This window comes from Anolis sagrei, chromosome 5 (assembly GCF_037176765.1).
Source record: "Anolis sagrei isolate rAnoSag1 chromosome 5, rAnoSag1.mat, whole genome shotgun sequence".
Lineage (NCBI taxonomy): Eukaryota > Metazoa > Chordata > Lepidosauria > Squamata > Dactyloidae > Anolis > Anolis sagrei.
The window spans coordinates 196,875,611-196,896,074 of NC_090025.1; the positions used below are offsets into that span (position 1 = coordinate 196,875,611).

The 20,464-nt window shown below is 43.4% G+C and overlaps 1 protein-coding gene across 1 annotated transcript; it reads left to right on the forward strand.

Moving 5' to 3' along the window:
- Positions 1–729: 729 nt before the first annotated feature.
- On the forward strand, positions 730–19,979 carry LOC132777318 (C-type lectin lectoxin-Thr1-like). Its single transcript, XM_060779672.2, has 6 exons — positions 730–805; positions 5,140–5,212; positions 6,692–6,786; positions 12,925–13,065; positions 18,046–18,160; positions 19,831–19,979. The coding sequence occupies exons 2-6, from the start codon at positions 5,146–5,148 to the stop codon at positions 19,893–19,895; spliced, it is 483 nt and encodes a 160-aa protein (XP_060635655.2). The 5' UTR covers positions 730–805; positions 5,140–5,145; the 3' UTR covers positions 19,896–19,979.
- Positions 19,980–20,464: the final 485 nt, after the last annotated feature.

The following is a 20,464-nucleotide window of genomic DNA, read 5'->3' on the forward strand; positions in this document are numbered from 1 at the left end:
TGTTAAACAAGAGAGGGGAGAGAATGGCCCCCTGAGGAGGAACCCCACAAGAGAGAGAGGGGGGACCTCTCAGAGACCAGGCCTCCCCTCTCCACTTGCTGTCTACGGTTGTGAAGAAAGGAGGACAGCCTGATGGTGATATAAGACCATAAAATCTAGTCTAGCTCCCATATAAATATGGTCAGCTACCCATAGTCACAGAAGTGAATTTTTAAAAAGCTATTTTGTTTAGCTTTTCTAGGAATATCTAGGTTCTCCAGTACAACCCTAGGGTCAACTTCAGTTCGATGTTGACCATAGAACCACACTGGAGGACCTGGAGAACATTTAATCAGATCTGCCAAAATCAAAATTACTGTTAAAGCAAAATTACTGTTAATGGCCAAAAGATGCCCACCTGTACTCTATTCAAAGAAGGAAAGTCCCCCACCTTCTAAGACCATCCATTCTATCCTCAGGCAGCTCTTACCTTCAAGATGTTCCTCTTTCAGGTTGAATGGAAAGCTCGGTTTTTGAACCCATTGCTCCTCCTCTCTGGAGCAGCAGATCCCAAGCTTGTGCTGGCAAGAGCTAAATAGCACACAGAAGTGTTTGTGCCCACTTTCCTGGGTTGCACCATTCCTCCCATGTGGCATTTCTAAATGAAGACAGATAACTTGGCTGACAAAAGACTCAATAATTGAGTCAAAACTTTGCGTCTATTGCAAGTATTAACTCAGTTGTGACCCCAGAGATCCAAAGGCAAGAGCTGAAGAGGAAAGGCTTGCCAACATTTCAAATCAGATCAACAGGGACAAGTGGACAAGTGAGTATAACTTTCTGCCCTTTGCTTCTGTCAATCCTTTGAAGGGGTTTAGCTGTAGCAAACCCTAACCCAAAGGTGTAGCACATCTTGGGGTGCATCTATACTGTAGAATTAATGCAGTTTGACACCACTTTGACTGCTATGACTCAACACTATGGGTTCCTGGAGCTCCTCTTTCAAATCATTACGTTGCATTGATTTGTAAGTTAATTTTCAGAGGATATTTGCCATTGCTTTATCTTGAAGGAGAGTCGGTGAAATTTGGCCACTGGGTTTCTGAGGCTGAATTGGGATCTCCAACACTCAAACCATTATACCAGTGTTTCTCAACCATCCTAATGCTGCGACCCTTTCATACAGTTCCTCATGATGTGGTGACCCTCAACCATAAAATTATTTTCATGGCCAAATTGGAATACTGGTTGTGTTGATGCGGGGGGCGGGGGGGGGGGGGTTGATTTTGTCATTTGGAAGTTGTAGTTGCTGGGATTTAAAGTTATATATAGAACACAGATATCTATTACTAAGATACACAAAGTATTATGTTGTTATTGAAACTTCAAATATGATGTCATATGACAGGTTTATTACTTATAAACACAATATAAAGAAGGAACAACTTCTCTTAGTCATGGATAAATGTCCATATTCATTGTTCCTTCTCTATATTGTGTTTATAAGTAACATACCTGTCATATAACATCATATTTGAAGTTTCAACAACAATAACATAATACTTTGTGTATAGGATTTAAAGTTAACCTACAATCAAAGAGCATTTTGAACTCCACCAACAATGGAATTGATCCACACTTGGCATACAGAACTCCCACGACCAAGAGAAAATACTGGAAGGATTTGGTGGACATTGGCCTTGAGTTTTGGATTTGTAGTTCACCTACATCCAGAGAGTACTGTGGACTCAAACAATGATAGATCTGGACCAAACTTGGCACGAAACTACGCTCTCCCTCGCCTGCACATGCTTACCACATTGTCATGTGCCAGGAATGCCTGCTCTCCCATCTCAGAAATAGCCCTCCCCTTGGTTGAGAGGCCGGCCAATCACAGCAGAGGAGGGCTTTTGGTGGGAGGATTCACCATCTGTTTCCAAAAAGGAAGAGAAGAACAGGCAGAGAGATCTTCAGGATTCTCTGCCAAAGGGCTTCATAAGACCATCATTACACCATCAGAAATAAATGTTTTCTAATGGTATTTGGTGACCCCTCTGAAGCCCCCTCACGACCCCCCTAAGGGTCCTGACCCCCAGGTTGAGAAACACTGCATTATACTATTCTGGCTGTCAGAAGTAACAAATAACAACATGTCCCAAACGCACGTTGTTAGAGACTAGGATTGTGTGCACATTGCACCTACCTCCAAAAAACTTCTACATACCTCCTGTCAAGTTCAGCACTTTTAAATTTTGTCCATTACATTTGGCCCGGCCTTTTAGATTTTAAATGCATCATGTGTCATTGTTTTTAGTGTTTTATTGTTTTGCTTGATGTTTTATTAATTGCTTATGAGTTTTACTGTTATATTTGTATGTTGTTGTTTGTTGCGGCCTTGGCCTTTGCGGGGTATAAATAATAATAATAATAATAATCATCATCATCATCATCATCATCAGGAACAGCGCACGCTTCCTAAGTCTGGCAAGTACTAGTCTTCCATCTGGATGGTAAACACTAGGCTTGTTTGATAAAAAAAAAACTCGTTTTGGATGTTGGGGGCACTGGTGGTTCGGATCTTAAGTCAATTCCGATTTTCACAGAAAAAAAAGTTTAAAACTTTTCAAAACTTTTGAGACTTCTGAATCCTTTGTTAATGGTTTCAAAGTGTTATTTCCTGTTTCATTGGGTGGTCTTTTTTATTCCAGAAGTGGGAGGAGGGAAAGAAAAGGGAAGAAATCGCAGGAGGGAAAGGAAACAAAGGGAATCCATCCAAACTGGGTTAAACTGCATCTCTTGCCCAAGGCTGACCAGGAAGGAAAGGAAACAGAAGGGAATCAATCCAAACTGGGTTAAACTCCATTTCTCACCCAAGGATGACCGGGAAGGAAGGAAACTGAAGAGAATCCATCCAAACTGCGTTAAACTGCATTTCTTGCCCAAGACTGACTGGGAGGGAAAGGCAACTGAAGGGAATCAATCCAAACTGGGTTAAACTGCATCTCTCGCCCAAGCCTGACCGGGAGGGAAAGGAAACTGAAGGGAATCAATCCAAACTGCGTTAAACTGCATTTCTTGCCCAAAGCTGACCAGGAGGGAAAGGAAACTGAAGGGAATCCATCCAACCTGAGTTAAACTGCATATCTCGCCCAAGGCTGACCGGGAGGGAAAGGAAACTGAAGGGAATCCATCCAAACTGGGTTAAACTGCATCTCTCACCCAAGGCTGACCAGGGGGGAAAGGCAACTGAAGGGAATACATCCAAACTGCGTTAAACTGCATCTCTCGCCCAAGGCTGACCGGGAGGGAAAGGCAATCGAAGGGAATCCATCCAAACTGGGTTTAACATGCATCTCTTACTCAAGGCTGACTGGGAGGGAAAGGCAACCAAAGGGAATCCATCTAACTGCGTTAAACTGCATTTCTCGCCCAACGTTGACCGGGAAGGAAAGGAAACTGAAGGGAATCCGTCCACACTGGTTTGAAAAGCTGAATCCTTTCCGACTCACTCATTCATAAGAGAAATGGTGGAAAAAATCTTCAGAAGGGCAAAGAGACTTCCAGTTTCCTTAAAAACTTCGAAATCACTTCAAAAAGGAAATCTTTCCAAATTTATTCCGAATTACGAAGATTCCAATCGAACCTAACCATGCCTAGTAAACGCCTGGCTTGGCAATAACCCATGTGAAAATGACCTGAGAATCTTAGTAGAGCCGAACACAAGATAGCTAAAAAGATCAGTGCGATCGGAAAGGAATACGGTCAAGCAAGTGATAATGGGTTTAATATTCTAGCTCCAGTTGGTAGAATGGTATCAATGTAAATAAACAATGTGTGCTTAAGGAGATGACTGTCTCAATGGGTGTCTCAAGAACTGGGTCTGGCTTGGGATGTAGGAGAGGAAATGCTTCCAGGGATAATCCAGATTGTATCAGATGAAACAGGAAAGAGAAACCAGAGGTTCTTACACGTCCATTATGTGTCTACACCACAAGTCTTCCGGTTCATTGTCAAAGGATTATGGTAATCTGGGGAATCATTTCTTGCAATCAGAAACAAGGTGAAGCAACATTAAAAGGAAATTCATGAGAGGTCATTACAGGACAAAATGGAAAAGGCAAATGGGTGTGACAGGCTCCAGTCCAAAGCACACAGCCTCAATCACAGGCTCCAACCTAGTCAGCAATTCTGCAGATAAACTGGTCCAGATTAACAAGCCTGATCAGTTGTGGGGCCCATAACCAATTGTTAGAGCTAGCAGAAGAATCACAGAAGCATTGAATAATGGACTCTGGAATCACCAGTAAAAAGCAGGTTTCAGCTTTACTTGAGCAGTTCATAAATCCAACACACACCATCAGTGAACAGACGCGAATAACACAAAACAAAAGAGATAGGCACTAAAGACAAACTGCAGCTAGAAAGGAGTTATCTCTGACACTCCCTAATTCTTCACACAGCAAGAACTCAGGGTCACATTCTCACAGCTCTTTTGTGTAAACATATATCCTGGCAATACAATTCTATTACAGTCTATTACAATCACAATCCTATCACATAAAATTGCATTTAAACATACATCATACATAAATCATACACTGACATGTATGTCCCAATGGAGCCATGTCTCATAATTCATAATTTTGTGTTCTAAATTTTGATAGCATCTAGATTCACTCTCTTCTGCTTTGGTTAGACCTCACAGTGTCTAATTCTGGCCAAAGCCATTCAATGAGGATAAGAACATGATGGAAGGTGTACAGAGAAGGGTGATCAAAGGTGTCCAAGGCCTAGAAACTATGAATCCCACTGAGGAACAGCTTAGAGGCTGATGTCTATTGGTTATATTTGTGAGGGGAAGACATTAGAGTCATGTTTAAATACTTGAAGGGAGGTCACATTGAGGAGGGGAAAATCTTGTTTTCTTCTGCTCTAAAGACTAGGACACAATGGAGCAATAGATCCAAGCTCCAGGAAAAGAGATTCCATGTGATACAACCTCCTTTAGTGGGGGCTTTCAAGCGGAGGCTGGATGACCATCTGCTTGGAGGACTTGGGTGGTATCCTCCTGCATGGCAGAAGGAAGGTGAACTGAATGGCCCTTTGGGTCTCTTCCCATATTCTACTATTTTATCATTCAATTTAAACCTATCTCCACAGGTACAAATGCAGTCAATGACGTTCCTCCACCTCTCCTTTTTTGGCCTCCTGGTCTCCAGCTTCTTCTTAGAAGGTGAGTCACAGTCGCTTCCCAGAATATCTCTGCTTCAAGGAAAGATATGAAGAAAGACACGTCCTTTGAGACCGTTTCACAGATTTTGACAGTTTGCTTGATTGATTTGTTCTTGAACTTGTTTTAATGCATGTTTAATTTTTATTGTCTTAACTCCATTTTAGATTTGTCTGGTAGTTGTTTTAGTTGAAGATCAGGAAATTTGATTTAAAATCTGAGTCTAAAGTTAGTGCTGAAATGGAAGAAAATTGTCCCTAGTTCCACCATGATTGATATCACAGAAGACATATGATGGCCACCCAGAGAGTTCCACTGCTGAACAGCTTTCACAGTAAGGAAGTTCTTCCTAATGTTCAGGTGGAATCTGCTTTCCTTTAGTTTGAAGCCTTTATCTTGGGAAAAATCACATTGAGGAGAAGAGAGAAAGCTAGTTTTCTGCTGCTCTGGAAATTAGGACTCCATTTCCTTCCAATTCCACTGAAACATTAGGAAGGACTTACTGAGAGTAAGAGTTGTTCAACAGTGGTGTCCTTGGTGTTCAATGGAACTTCCTCCTCATAGAATCAAAGGATCATAGAATCAAAGAGTTGGAAGAGACCTCCTGGGCCATCCAGTCCAACCCCAATCTGCCAAGAAGCAGGAATATTGCATTCAAATCACCCCTGACAGATGGCCATCCAGTCTCTGTTTAAAAGCTTCCAAAGAAGAAGCCTCCACCACACTCTGGGCAGAGAGTTCCACTGCTGAACGGCTCTCACAGTCAGGAAGTTCTTCCTCGTGTTCAGATGGAATCTCCTTTCTTGTAGTTTGAAGCTATTGATCTTTGTCCTAATCTCCATGGAAGCAGTAAACTAGCTTGCTCCCTCCTCCCTGTGGCTTCCTCCCACATATTGATACATGGCTATCATATCTCCTCTCATCCTTCTCTTCTTCAGGCTAAACGTGCCCAGCTCCTTAAGCCACTCCTCATAGGGCTTGTTCTCCAGACCCTTGATCATTTGAGTCGCCCTCCTCTGGACACATTCCAGCTTGTCAATCTCTCTCTTGAATTGTGGTGCCCAGAATTAGACACAATATTCCAGGTGAAGTGGTCTAACCAAAGAAGAATAGAGCATGGGGAGCATGACTTCTCTGTTGGTTTTAAGCAGAGGTTGACTGGCCATCTGTCGGGAGGGCTTGGGTTGTGTTTTCCTGTCTGGCAAAAGGCAGTTTGACTGGGGAACCCTTACAACTCTAGGATTCTATTATCATCTTGGTTGCTCTTCTCGCATTCTAGTTTATCAATAGTTATCTTGATCTCTCAGAAGTGGACAAAGAACTCCCCTTGAGATGTGACCAAAGCAAGATGTGACCAAAGCAAAACCTGTAATGGATTCACCATCCCAGTGACATGGGAGCCAACAGACACGGACTGTTCCTTCTCTTCACTTCTTTCCACCAAGTATTAATCTCTGCCAATGTTTTCCTCTCCCTGGACAGGCATTGAAACAGTCAGCTGCCCTGAGTCTTGGTTGGCATACAAGGATAAGTGCCGTGGGCTCTTCACTGAGGAGAAAACCTGGACAGAGGCAGAGGTACGACACGCCGTCTGTCTCAGTTGGCTTAGGGTGCTGCTACACTGTCAAATTAGTGCAGTTTGATGCCACTTTAACTGCTACATCTCAATACTGTGGAATCCTGGGAGTTGTAGTTTGGTGAAGGATTAGACCTCTTTAAGAGAGAAGGCTTAATACCTTCTAAAACCATATGTGTCTCTCTTGGTTGTCTTACGAGGGTTGAATGAAAAGTAATGCCTCCATCTTTGTTACTTGGGTTTGGATGGGAATATTTTAATAAATCAAACGTAGAAATAATCTAGGCACTGTCAGGCCATTATATGCTAATCAAGGTGGTCAGTTGAAACAGTCACACATAGCTCCAGCAGACAAGAGTCCTTTGTCCCACCCTGGTCATTCCACAGATATATAAACCCTTTTTCCTAGTTCCAACAGCCCTCACTACCTCTGAGGATGATTGCCATAGATGCAGGCGAAACGTCAGGAGACAATGCCTCTAGACCATGGTCATATAGCCCGAAAAAACCTACAACAACCCATAGAAATAATCCTTAGAATGCACTCTTTAACTACCACTATTCACTTTTCCACATAATCACCAGATAATTAGCTACATTTCTGCTAATGATGAACAAGTTTTCTGAAGCCGTCAGAGAAGAAATCGACACTCTGTTTCCACAACCAGCATCTCACAGTTCTCTCATCCTGGGTACCCATTGTGCAGAGATCTTCCAATAGCCAAGCAAAGCAATAATGTGACCTACACGTTCTTGTGAAATGCTGATTATGCTTGAAATTTCTCTCTGAGTGATACGATGATCATCCTGAATCAATCTGTCAACCTTTTGCTTGTGAAACTCGGTGGTTGCTGTCACAGGACGTCCAACTCTTTGTTTGTCACGCAAGTCAGATGTTCCTACCTCAACATCTTTAAACGTACTCTCCCAGCGATGCTCAGTACTCACATCAACACAATCACCATAAACAGCTTGCATTCTTTGATGAATCTCCTTTGGAGTGACACCTTCTGCTTTCAAGAATTCAATGACTGCACGTTGCTTAAGTTGCACTGACCCACCGTTTGCGCAGGGTTCCATACTTCGCACTTTAACAACACAACCATTCAATGCTAAGGCTTCCTGCCAAAATGGAACTGTAGAGGAGAGTCTACAGAACAAGCCAATATCTGCCACATACCAATACTGCCCTGTGTTGAGGAGTTACGAAGGCGGAGGTATTACTTTTCATTCAACCCTCATATAAGCCTTATTTTTATTAATCAGAATCCAGGTATTTCTTGGTGGGCCTAGTTACTTTATCTTTACTGGTTAGAATCATTGGTGTCCAATTCTCATCTCATGGGATCTCAGGGTGACGTCCAATAAAATCGGTTTACCAAATGTCCATCTCAGGACATCAACCTGACGGCCCAGGAGAGACTGTACAAGTGGCAGAAAATAAGGTAATAAAAAGAAAGTTTAAATGGATCAAAGAATTAAAGCAATAACCCAAAATGTTAATGGACTAAACTCCCCAAATAAGAGAAAGAAAATTTGGCACTCACTACATAAGGAGAAATGCGAGATAATATGCATACAAGAGACTCATATTGCTGGGAAGCATGCTGCATATTTGGAACAGAATAGATTGGGAAAAGTATTTTATGCATGTAGCGGGGGGGGGGGGGGGGAAGAGGAGTTGCAACATATGTTAAGGAAAAATTGACTGCTAAATTAGCCTTTAAGGATGGGGAGGGAAGAATTCTGGGAGTCATGGTAGAAGTAAATGGAGATCAAATACTTGTATGTAATATATACGTGCCTAATGGAGGGAAGGTGGAATTTATACAGAAATTAAGAAACTACATAGTAAGACAAGACTATGATGAATTGTTGATTATGGGAGACTTTAACAGGGTCCTTGATAGCCAAAAGGATAAGTCAGTTAAAGAAGGGCGAAGACACACTTGTGCAACAGGGGTACTCCCCAGATCCTGTACTCAATTACTATCAGAATTTGACCTGGTAGACATATGGAGATTACAACACAAATTAGAGACTGATTACACTTTCTTCTCCAACCGTCACCAAACATGGTCGCGTATCGACATGGTATGGTGTACGAAATCAATAGCTAACAAGGTGGAGAAATCCAAAATACTCCCAATATTAACATCAGACCACGCCCCAATCCTATTGATAATCCAAGATAATAAAAGAGAGGGAACAATGTACAACTGGATACTAAATGAACACCTAATTAAAGGAGAACATAACCAAAATAGATACAACGGGCTAATACAAGAATTTTTTACCATTAATACGGAAAAAGACACTGCCATAGAGGTTATCTGGGACACCTCTAAAGCATATATGAGAGGCCAATTTATAGAGCATGCTGTAAGAGAAAAGAAAAAGAAAAGAAAGACTATGAGAAACTAAGGACAGATTTAGAGCAATTAGAAAAACAAGCAAAATTGAACCCACTGAACAAAAGATTACAGTACCAAACAGATCTATTAAGGAAACAACTGAATACCTTGGATCTAGAGGAGATGGGGAAAAAAACTAAAGTATGTAAGGCAGGAACATTTCGAAAATGCTAATAAAGTAAGTAAGTGGTTGGCTAGGAAACTAGCCATAAAAAGATCAATTCCTTTTGAGATGTGATGCTGCAGAAGTGTTCTGTGGACACCTTGGACAGGTACGTTGCCTTTTCTCTGTAATAGGATTTTTAGGGGGCTAAAAAAATAGCTGGTGCTTGGAGCAGCCAGTTGCTGGCAGCAACGTCTTTGTTGGAGCTCTAGCCTTGAGACTTTGTGTCATTCCTGGACCTTGTGTAATGGACTGTATCTGTTGCATCCCAGATCAGGAAATGAGACCATAAGATAAAATCCACCACACTGGACTGTGGGAAAAAACAATCCTCTTTATTGATGAAAAATGGTTACAAAAGAAAGGTAAATGCAGAGTCAAAACGCCACAGTAGAAACACAGCAGTCAGGAAATTCTCTGAATTTGAGCAAAATTCCAAAAGCCACGATACAAAAACCAGGAATCTGTTAGCATATCACTAACCGTACTTGAAAACTAGAAGCCTCTGGGAATGCAGGCCATGGAACACAGGAAATCTGCCAAGGTGCTGCCTCAGTCTAAAACGATGCTTGATCTAGCTAGGCAGCTGGAGAGAGGCCCCTTAAACTAAAGAAACTATTTCTTGAAACGCCTCCAGACTTTGAAGCCTCCCTCTCCTGTAATCTATTTGACCTTCGTAGAAACTGCGACTCACTCCTGTTCTTCCAAATGTGTTCTCTTCGGTCCTCATTACCAAACCCAGGTGTGAGTCCCTCTGGAGAGCTATCACTGCTTGATTCCAAAACATTCTCATCAGGAAGTTCAGTTTCACTTTCCCCACCACTGGCCTCATAATCAACAGATTCAACCCCATCAGGGAAAGATACATGTTCAGAGGCCTGTTCAGTTGCATCAGGAAATACAATTAAAGAAGCAGGTTCTGGTTCTGGTTCGCATGGAGGCTGAACCCCAACAGTATCTAGGAATTTGGTTTGTATTTCAGATTCTACTTCAGACTGTGTTTGTTAGGATATCCTGGCTTTGGATCTTTGGAACATACTCACCATTTTCTCTATTGCTTATCCCTTGATTTGATGACTAACTGCTGATTTGACCCTGGGCTGACTCTGGACTACTCTTGTGGTGTTTGCTGATCACTACAGAGGGAATCTTAGGAGAAACCTTACAGAAGCTATGATCCTCCACCATCCACTTTGCCATGTTGTCCGAAGACCCAAAGGGTTCCGTCCTGGGCCCGGTCCTGTTCAACATCTTTATTAATGACTTGGATGAAGGGCTAGAAGGCAGGATCATCAAGTTTGCAGACGACACCAAATTGGGAGGGAGTGCCAAGAATCCAGAGGACAGGAGCAGGACTCAAAACGATATCGACAGATTAGAGAGCTGAATGGCCAAAACTAGCAAAATGAAGTTCAACAGGGACAAATACAAGATACTCCACTTTGGCAGAAAAAACCAAATGCAAAGTTACAGAATGGGGGACAATGCCTGGCTCGAGAGCAGTACGTGTGAAAAAGATCTTGGAGTCCTCGTGGACAACAAGTTAAACATGAGCCAGGAATTTCATGTGGTGGCAAAAAACCCAATGGGATTTTGGCCTGCATCAAGAGGAGCCTAGTGTCTAGATCCAGGGAAGTCATGCTCCCCATGCTCTATTCCGCTTTGGTTAGACCACATTACCTGGAATATTGTGTCCAATTCTGGGCACCACAATTCAAGAGAGATATTGACAAGCTGGAATGTGTCCAGAGGAGGGCGACTAAAATGATCAAGGGTCTGGAGAACAAGCCCTATGAGGAGCGGCTTAAGGAGCTGGGCATGTTTAGCCTGAAGAAGAGAAGGCTGAGAGGAGATATGATAGCCATGTATAATAAATATGTGAGAGGAAGCCACAGGGAGGAGAAGGGAGCAAGCTTGTTTTCTGCTTCCTTGGAGACTAGGACGCAATGGAACAATGGCTTCAAACTACAAGAGAGGAGATTCCATCTGAACATGAGGAAGAACTTCCTGACTGTGAGAGCCGTTCAGCAGTGGAACTCTCTGCCCCGGAGTGTGGTGGAGGCTCCTTCTTTGGAAGCTTTGAAACAGGCTGGATGGCCATCTCTCAGGGGTGATTTGAATGCAATATTCCTGCTTCTTGGCAGAATGGGGTTGGACTGGGTGGCCCAGGAGGTCTCTTTGATTCTATGATTCTATGAAAGATCACCATCTGCCAAAGCAGTTACTTTACTCTCAGCTCAAGAACAGAAAGAAAATGTTGGTGGACAGCAAAAGACATTTAAAGACAGGCTTAAAGCTAACCTTTAAAAATGTGGAATAAACATCAAGAGAGAACTGGAAAGCCTTGCCCCTGAGCATCTAACTGTAGGTTAGCTTTGACCAATAGCTCTGTAGATTTTGCAGAGACACGAATAGAAGGTGCAAGGGAGAAATGGGCCAAGAGAAAGAGGGTGACTCCATCTGGAAATATATGTCTTCACTGCGAAAGACCATGCAGATCCAGAGTAGGTCTCCACAATCACAGACCCACCACGAAGACTTTGCCCTTGGAAAACAATCAGACTCATGGACCATGAATTGATGATGATGATGCACTGCTATAATTCTGCAGTGAGGATGCACTGGGGAAAAAAAGTACTAATAATGCTTAAAGATCAGGGTTACATTGATGCACGTCCTCAGTATCTGCACTAAATGTTGAACTCTGTAATGAACTGTCGCTTGGCAGAGTTTTTAATCAGATTACAATAGGAGGAAAGAGGACCTTCGGAAAGTCCCCCCCCCCCCCCGACCTGTTTCCTTTCAAGCCTTTCCATTGAAGACATTCACCAAAGTTTCCCCCTTTGTGCCCCTGTTTGACCACAAGAGGAAAACCTGGATTAAGTAGTCATCAATGTTTATCTCAGATCAACCATGACACAATAGACAGGTTTCGCTTGAAGGCCATTTAGGACTCACTGAGCCACATGGACATTTCCTGAGTTCCATAATCCATTCAAGAATGCATTGTATTTCCTTGTCCCACCTCCCTCCCTCCTGATTCGTCGACGTGCCAAGGCGGCAGAAGCTCTGTGATTGGCCCAAATGCTCGAGGGGCAGGCGAGCCTCCGCCCAGCTGTTGAGGTGTGAGCCAATCACCTTCAAGCCAGGTTGGGGGGGGGGGGGTAGTGGGAAATTCAAACCACACACTCTGTTTTTTCTATAAAATTGGCATTTATTTGTGTACATGTATGCTTAGCTTGGCGAATGATTGCTGCTTTGCATCCTTTTCAACTGAATCGCGAATAAATCATCACGGTGGCGCTTTCTTCAACTTTGGTGAGATTCTTTTTGGGAACTTAGGGAAAATAAATTGCTTAAAATTAGGCTTTTCTTTGCTCACCAATGTAGCAATCCCTCTTTGGTGGGGCCGCAGGGTCTCTCCTCCTGGGGGAGACCCTTCTAAAGTTCCTATCGACTTCAATATGAGTACAGACTGTCAAAGGAATGCCATCTTACAATGTATTACATTTTCAACCCATGATAGCCAATCTAGAAAATGCACTTTGCCCTTCTTCTCCAGGTTGCATGCCAACGGTATGGCCAGAATGGCCACCTGGCCTCCTTTCTCTCAGCGCAAGAAAATACCATGGTGGCTCAGTTCATTGCTGCCAACTATCCAGGGATAGAAGGTGTCTGGATTGGATTTCATGACCCCAAAAAGGTAAGAGTTCCGCCCTTCATTCCTGCTTGTCCCCACGTCATGACCTGAGGTTGCAGAAGCCAAGCTGCAGGAGTGCGGTCATTGTGCATGCATGGTGCTGATGTACCTTCAGATTTGCTATATGCATCAATTGGGTCAGGTTGCCCCTTACCTGCCTTGTTCAGTGGTGCAGCATTGCCATTTGAGACAAGGCTCCAATAATGGGCAACTCTGCATGCAGAAATGCACACTACACAATCTATTATTATTATTATTATTATTATTGGGTTGTTGTAGGTTTTTTCGGGCTATATGGCCATGTTCTAGAGGCATTCTCTCCTGACGTTTCGCCTGCATCTATGGCAAGCATCCTCAGAGGTAGTGAGGTCTGTTGGAACTAGGAAAAGGGGTTTATATATCTGTGGAATGACCAGGGTGGGGCAAAGAACTCTTGTCTGCTGGAGCTAGGTGTGACTGTTTTAACTGACCACCTTGATTAGCATTGCCTGGAGCAATCTTTTGTTGAGAGGTGATTAGATGTCCCTGATTGTTTTATTTATTTATTTATTTATTTGCTATACTTGTATACCGCCGTTTCTCAGCCTAGCCGGGACTCAACGTGGTTTACAACAACTTATAACAAACAACAGTATACAGTTTAAAAGCATAAAAACACAATCCACAATACATATATCAATAAACAATCCAATTCATCTCTTGACTAAAATCGCGATCCAGTTTCGTCGTCCAAATTGCCAGTCCTTCAATCATTACACTTATTGCACTGAGTTAACTGAACGCCTGCTTGAACATCCAGGTTTTTAGTCTTTTCCGAGTTTTCCCTCTGTTGTGTTGCTGTTTTAATTTTAGAGTTTTTTAAATAGTGGTCGCCAGATTTTGTTCATTTTCATGGTTTCCTCCTTTCTGTTGAAATTTTCCACATGCTTGTGGATTTCAATGGCTTCTTTGTGTAGCCTGACATGGTGGTTGTGAGAGTGGTCCAGCATTTCAGTGTTCTCAAAAATAACAGTCAGTTAAAACACTCACACCTAGCTCCAGCAGACAAGAGTTCTTTGCCCCACCCTGGTCTTTCCACAGATATATAAACCCTTTTTCCTAGTTCCAACAGACCTCACTACCTCTGAGGATGCTTGCCATAGATGCAGGCGAAACGTCTGGAGAGAATGCCTCTAGACCATGGCCTTATAGCCCGAAAAAATGTACAACAACCCAGTGATTCAGGCCATGAAAGCCTTCGACAATACATTATTATTATTATTATTATTATTATTTTTATTATTATTACTTTACTGACACAAAAATACAGTATGTCACAGCAAACGAGAGCTATATGCTGGATTTCGTATCACAAAATCCCAAGTCGAACACTTCCCAAGTGTCTAGGACTGTGTGATGTATTTCTGAATGATGCGCGCAGATCCAAGTCAGGCAGCCTTTTGCCGTTGACAGATTGTGATTTTGTCAATGTTTATTGTTTCCAAATGCCGGCTGAGGTCTTTTGGCACAGCACCCAGTTATTATTAATAACTGTTAAAATTAATAATTAATAAGTTATTATTATTATTTTACTGACACAAAAACACAGTATGTCACAGCAAACGAGATCTATATGCTGGATTTTGTATCACAAAGTCACGTTGAATACTTCTCAAGTGTCTAGGACTGTGTGATGTATTATTATTATTGTTTAGCATCTCATTCAATGTATGGTTTTACTATTCCATTATCATTTAATGTGGCTGCTGTCTCCAGAATTATGATCACAATTACAAATGCATAACCTCAAGTTACACTGTCATGACTAGTCTGTCAGGATTATTGAAAGTATGCATGTATGTTTTTTCAATGTGTTTCAATATGATTAACAATGGTGTTCATATGTATTCAAGATGGATTCAGTTATGTTGAATTGTATGCTGGAATTGTTGTTGTGAGAGACAGAGAGGTACAGAGAGAAGAGACATTGGCAGAAGTAAGATAACAAGTTCTCTCTGTCTGGGAAGAATTAGGGAGTAGCCGGCTCACAGCCAAAGTGAAACTGATAAGCAGATGTTCTGTAACTGTATTGTAGCTGTGCTTTGTAGTTCCTGATTAAGCTCGCTTGGAAGTAGACGTGTATTAAGATGTGCTAAGTAAACTTTGTTATTTTTAAGACTGGCAGACTGCAGTGTCCTGTTTTGTGTCTGCGTGATCTAGTAAACTCATCTCCGCTGCGCATAGACTCCAGGGCCTCACTCTGAAATAGTCTATACTCCCAATCCATGTATACTCACTAGAGCAGTGGTTCTCAACCTGGGGTCCCCAGATGTTTTTGGCCTTCAACTCCAAGAAATCCTAACAACTGGTAAACTGTATTGTCGAAGGCTTTCATGGCTGGAATCACTAGGTTCTTGTGGGTTTTTTCGGGCTATAGAGCCATGTTCTAGAGGCATTTCTCCTGACGTTTCGCCTGCATCTATGGCAAGCATCCTCAGAGGTGTGAGGTCTGTTGGAAGTAGGAAAAATGGGTTTATATATCTGTGGAATGGCTGGAGTGGGGCAAGGAGCTCTTCCCTGCTGCACTTAGGTGTGAATGTTTAGCTGATCACCTTCATTAGCATTTGAAGGCCTGCCTGAGTCTGGGAAAATCTGTTGCTGGGAAATGTTAATCTGTGCTTGGTTTTTTCCTCTCTGTTGTTTAGCTGTTATAATTTTAGAGTTTTTTAATACTGGTAGCCAGATTTTGTTCATTTTCATGGTCTCTTCCTTTCTGTTGAAATTGTCCACATGCTTGTGGATTTCAATGGCTTCTCTGTGCAGTCTGACATGGTGGTTGCTGGTGTGGTCCAGCATTTCTGTGTTCTCAAATAATATGCTGTGTCCAGGCTGGTTCATCAGGTGCTCTGCTATGGCTGACTTCTCTGGTTGAAGTAGTCTGCAGTGCCTTTCATGTTCCTTGATGCGTGTCTGGGCGCTGCGTTTGGTGGTCCCTATGTAGACTTGTCCACAGCTGCATGGAACATGAAAGGCACTGCAGACTACTTCAACCAGAGAAGTCAGCCATAGCAGAGCACCTGATGAACCAGCCTGGACACAGCATATTATTTGAGAACACAGAAATGTTGGACCACACCAACAACCACCATGTCAGACTACACAGAGAAGCCATTGAAATCCACAAGAAGCATGTGGACAATTTCAACAGAAAGGAAGAGACCATGAAAATGAACAAAATCTGGCTACCAGTATTAAAAAACTCTAAAATTATAACAGCTAAACAACAGAGAGGAAAAAACCAGGCACAGATTAACACCTCCCAGCAACAGATTTTCCCAGGCTCAGGCAGGCCTTCAAATGCTAATGAAGGTGATCAGCTAAACATTCACACCTAACTGCAGCAGTGAAGAGCTCCTTGCCCCACCCCAGCCATTCCACAGATATATAAACCCATTTTTCCTACTTCCAACAGACCTCACACCTCTGAGGATGCTTGCCATAGATGCAGGCGAAACGTCAGGAGAAATGCCTCTAGAACATGGCTCTATAGCCCGAAAAAAACCCACAAGAACCTAACTGGTAAACTGGCTGGGATTTCTGGGAGTTGTAGGCCAAAAACATCTGGGGACCCCAGGTTGAGAACCACTGCACTAGAGAGCTAGTCATTGGACTAGGGGTGCATCTACACTGTAGAGACAATGCGGTTTGACACCATTTTTATTGCTATGGAATCATAGGAATTTTAAATTCAGGAACCGCCAGTACTCTTGGTCAGAGAAGGCAAAACATCTTTGTAAAATTATGTTCATTTAGGCAATCCCTCGTAGTCCGAGGATGATGGTCCTCCAAGTGTAGTGTCCTGGCGGTGGGTTCGTAGGTGGCTGTGGAGCCCTATCCTTGATCTGCATCTTCTCCCACAGTGAGGGCATTGGTTTCCAGGTGGAAGGTGGTCCCGGTTGCAGTTAGCTTGACGCACCTTCCTCTTGACACGTTTCTCTCTTTCACCCTCCATTCGTGCCTCTTCAAATTCTGCAGCACTGCTGGTCACAGCTTACCTCCAACTGGAGAGCTCAAGGGCCAGTAGTTCCCAGTTCTTGGTGTCAATGCCACAGTTTTTAAGGCTGGCTTTGATCCCATCTTTAAATCTCTTTTCCTCCCCACCAACATTCTTTTTATCATTCTTGAGTTCGGAGTAGAGTAACTGGTTTGGGAGATGGTGGTCGGGCATCCAGACAATGTGGCCAGTCCAGCAGATTTGATAGCAGAGAACCATCGCTTCAATGCTGGTGGTCTTTGCTTCTTCCAGCACGCTGATGTTTGTCCGCTTGTCTTCACAAGAGATTTGCAGGATTTTCCAGAGGCAGCGCTGATGGAATCGTTCCAGGAGTTGCATGTGATGTCTGTAGATAGTCCACGTCTCGCAGCATATAGCAGGGTTGGGAGGAGAACAATAGCTTTATAAACAAGCCCCTTGGTCTCCCTACCGATGTCCCGGTCCTCAAACACTCTCTGCTTCAATGTATTGTCTGCTTCAATGTGAATGTACTCTCTGCTTCATTCGGAAAAATGCTGCACTCGCAGAGCTCAGGCTTTGGTGAATTTCTGTATCAGTAAAATTGTGTACAGTTTTCATGATTCCATAGCATTGCACCGTGGCAGTTAAAGTGGATTCATTCTGCAGTGTAGATGTACCTTGTGGCTCTAACGACCAGGGTTTGAGTCTCTGTCAGGTCACGAAAACCCAGTGGAGGAGTCTACCCAAGTCACACATTCACAGCCTCCAAGGAAAGCAAGGACAATCCTTCCTTTGGACAAACGTTACCAACAAACCTCTGCGGTAGCTTTGCTTTAGGATCATCATAAGTTGGATCCGAAGTCAGAATTGAAGGAATTGGTTTCCATAGCCATGAAATGCATAGAACTGTAGATGATGATGATGATGATGATGATGATGATGATGATGATGATGATGATTTGGCTCTCTTGATACGAATGTCATTGCAGAATGGAAGATGGAAATGGACAGATTTAGCAACCACCAACTTCAGGCCATGGAAAATTGGAGAGCGTATAGAGGCACCCAGTGAGAAAGCTTGTGTCTATATGGTAGGCTCAGAAGGTGAGGCCCAGCTTGGCTCATCCAAGTCAATAGTAATCCATAAGGTTTTTGCAAAACATTGGATCCTTCTTAAGCAACTCACACTGGTAGCATGGGTGGGGAAGATTTTCCCCAAATCTCCACCAAGTGCCAATTGGGTCATGAGTTGAGATTGGCCAGTAGGATACAGATGATGAAGCAGAGCCTTCAGAAACAAAGGATAAGGTGGGTAAACCCATTCAAAGGGCCACCTGGTCCAACCCATTTCTGCCAGGCAGGAATCCACAATCAAAGCACTCCCAACGGATGGCTATCCAGACTTTGTTCAAAGACTTTAGCTTGTAAATATTCCCAACTCCTTACACTGCTTCTCAGAGGGATTCATGGTTTCCAGACCTTTGGCCATTATGGTTAAACCTCTCTGGATACCTTCTGTCTTGTCAATATCCCCCTTGGACGCTGCCCAGAAGTGGATACAGAGTTATTTTGGGTCAGCAAAGCAGAATAGAGGCAGACTATGGCTTCCCTCCATCTAGACCAGTGGTTCTCAACCTGGTGGTCAGGACCCCTGGAGGGGTCATGAGGGAGTGTCTGAGGGGTCACAAAGGGCCATCAGAAAATACAGTATTTTCTGTTGATCTTGGGGGTTCTGTGTGGAAAGTTTGGACTAATGCTATCATTTGGTGGGGTTCAAAATGTTCTTTGATTGTAGGTGAACTATAAGTCCCAGCAACTACAACTCCCAAATGTCAAGTCTATTTTCCTCAACTCCACCAGTGCTCACATTTGGGTATATTGATTATTTGTGCCAAGTTTGGTCCAGATCTATCCTTGTTTGAGTCCACAGTGCTCTCTGGCTGTAGGTGAACTACGACTCCCAAACTCAAGGTCAATGCTCACCAAACCCTTCCAGTATTTTCTGTGTGTCAAGTTTGGTTGAATTCCATCGTTGGTGGAGTTCAGAATGCTCTTTGATTGTAGGTGAACTATAAGTCCCAGCAATTACAACTCCCAAATGACTACATCAATCCCTCCTGCCCCCAACCCCACCAGGATTCAAATTTGGACGTGTCAGGTATTTTTATCAAATTTTGTCCAATGAATGAAAATACATCCTGCATCTCAGATATTTACATTACAATTCCTAACGGTAGCAAAATTACAGTTATGAAGTTGCAACGAAAATAATTTTATGGTTGGGGGTCACCACAACATGAGGAACTGTAGTAAGGCGTCACAATATTAGAAAGGTTGAGAAGTGCTGGAATGGAGCCAGACTATGGCTTCCTTCCATCTTGGAGATTCCATCTGAACATGAGGACGAACTTCCTGACTGAGAGAGCCGTTCAGCGGTGGAACTCTCTGCCCCGGAGTGTGGTGGAGGCTCCTTCTTTGGAAGCTTTTAAACAGAGGCTGGATGGCCATCTGTCAGGGGTGATTTGAATGCAATATTCCTGCTTCTTGGGAGAATGGGGTTGGACTGGATTATGACCCATGAGGTCTCTTCCAACTCTTTGATTCTAGGATTCTATGATTCTATGACACTGGCCTCCTATGAATAGAGCATCCTATAACTTCCCACTTTGGTGCAAGGGAGCTAACCCTGCATTGGAAAGGACTCTTGTTTTTAAGAAATGATGCAGTTGGGGAAATGGAATCTCTCTTGATACGATTTCCCCCTTCTCTTTCAGGTTTCAAGGGATGGATGAATGATGATTGCCAAGTCAAGAGGCCCTACGTCTGTAAGATGGGGTAGAAAGAGCGGACAGTCAGCTCTGCAATAAGAGTGTTGCATGCCTCCTTTGCCCCCTTGTTCTCAATAAAGATCGTCATCACAGCATTTCATCACACTCACTCATTCACTTGTGCAGAAGGGGGTGAATTATGGAGTTCCTCGGGGTTCTATACTGTCCCCCATGTTGTTCAACATATACATGAAGCCGCTGGGGGAGATCATCAGGAGTTTCGGGGTACGGTGCCATCTGTACGCGGATGACGTCCAACTCTGTCACTCCTTCTCACCTGTCACCAAGGAGGCTGTCCAGACCTTGAACCGGTGCTTGGCCGCTGTGACGATCTGGATGGGGGCCAACAAATTGAAATTGAATCCAGACAAGACAGAGGTCCTCCTGGTCAGTCACAAGGCTGAACAGGACATAGGGTTACAGCCTGTGTTGGACGGGGTCACACAGGTTCGCAGTCTGGGTGTGATCCTGGAACCCCAGGTTTCGGCGGTGACCAAGGGAGCATTTGCACAGTTAAAGCTTGTGCGCCAGCTGCGCCCGTACCTTGGGAAGTCTGACTTGGCCACGGTAGTCCACACTC

Bases quoted from the DNA above. Each gene is read 5' to 3' on its own strand.
- LOC132777318 (XM_060779672.2), top strand. From the start codon at position 5,146: ATGCAGTCAATGACGTTCCTCCACCTCTCCTTTTTTGGCCTCCTGGTC. The intron at 6,787-12,924 runs GTACGACACGCC...CTTCTTCTCCAG, and splicing joins AAACCTGGACAGAGGCAGAG to GTTGCATGCCAACGGTATGG. The intron at 18,161-19,830 runs GTGAGGCCCAGC...CTTCTCTTTCAG, and splicing joins CTATATGGTAGGCTCAGAAG to GTTTCAAGGGATGGATGAAT.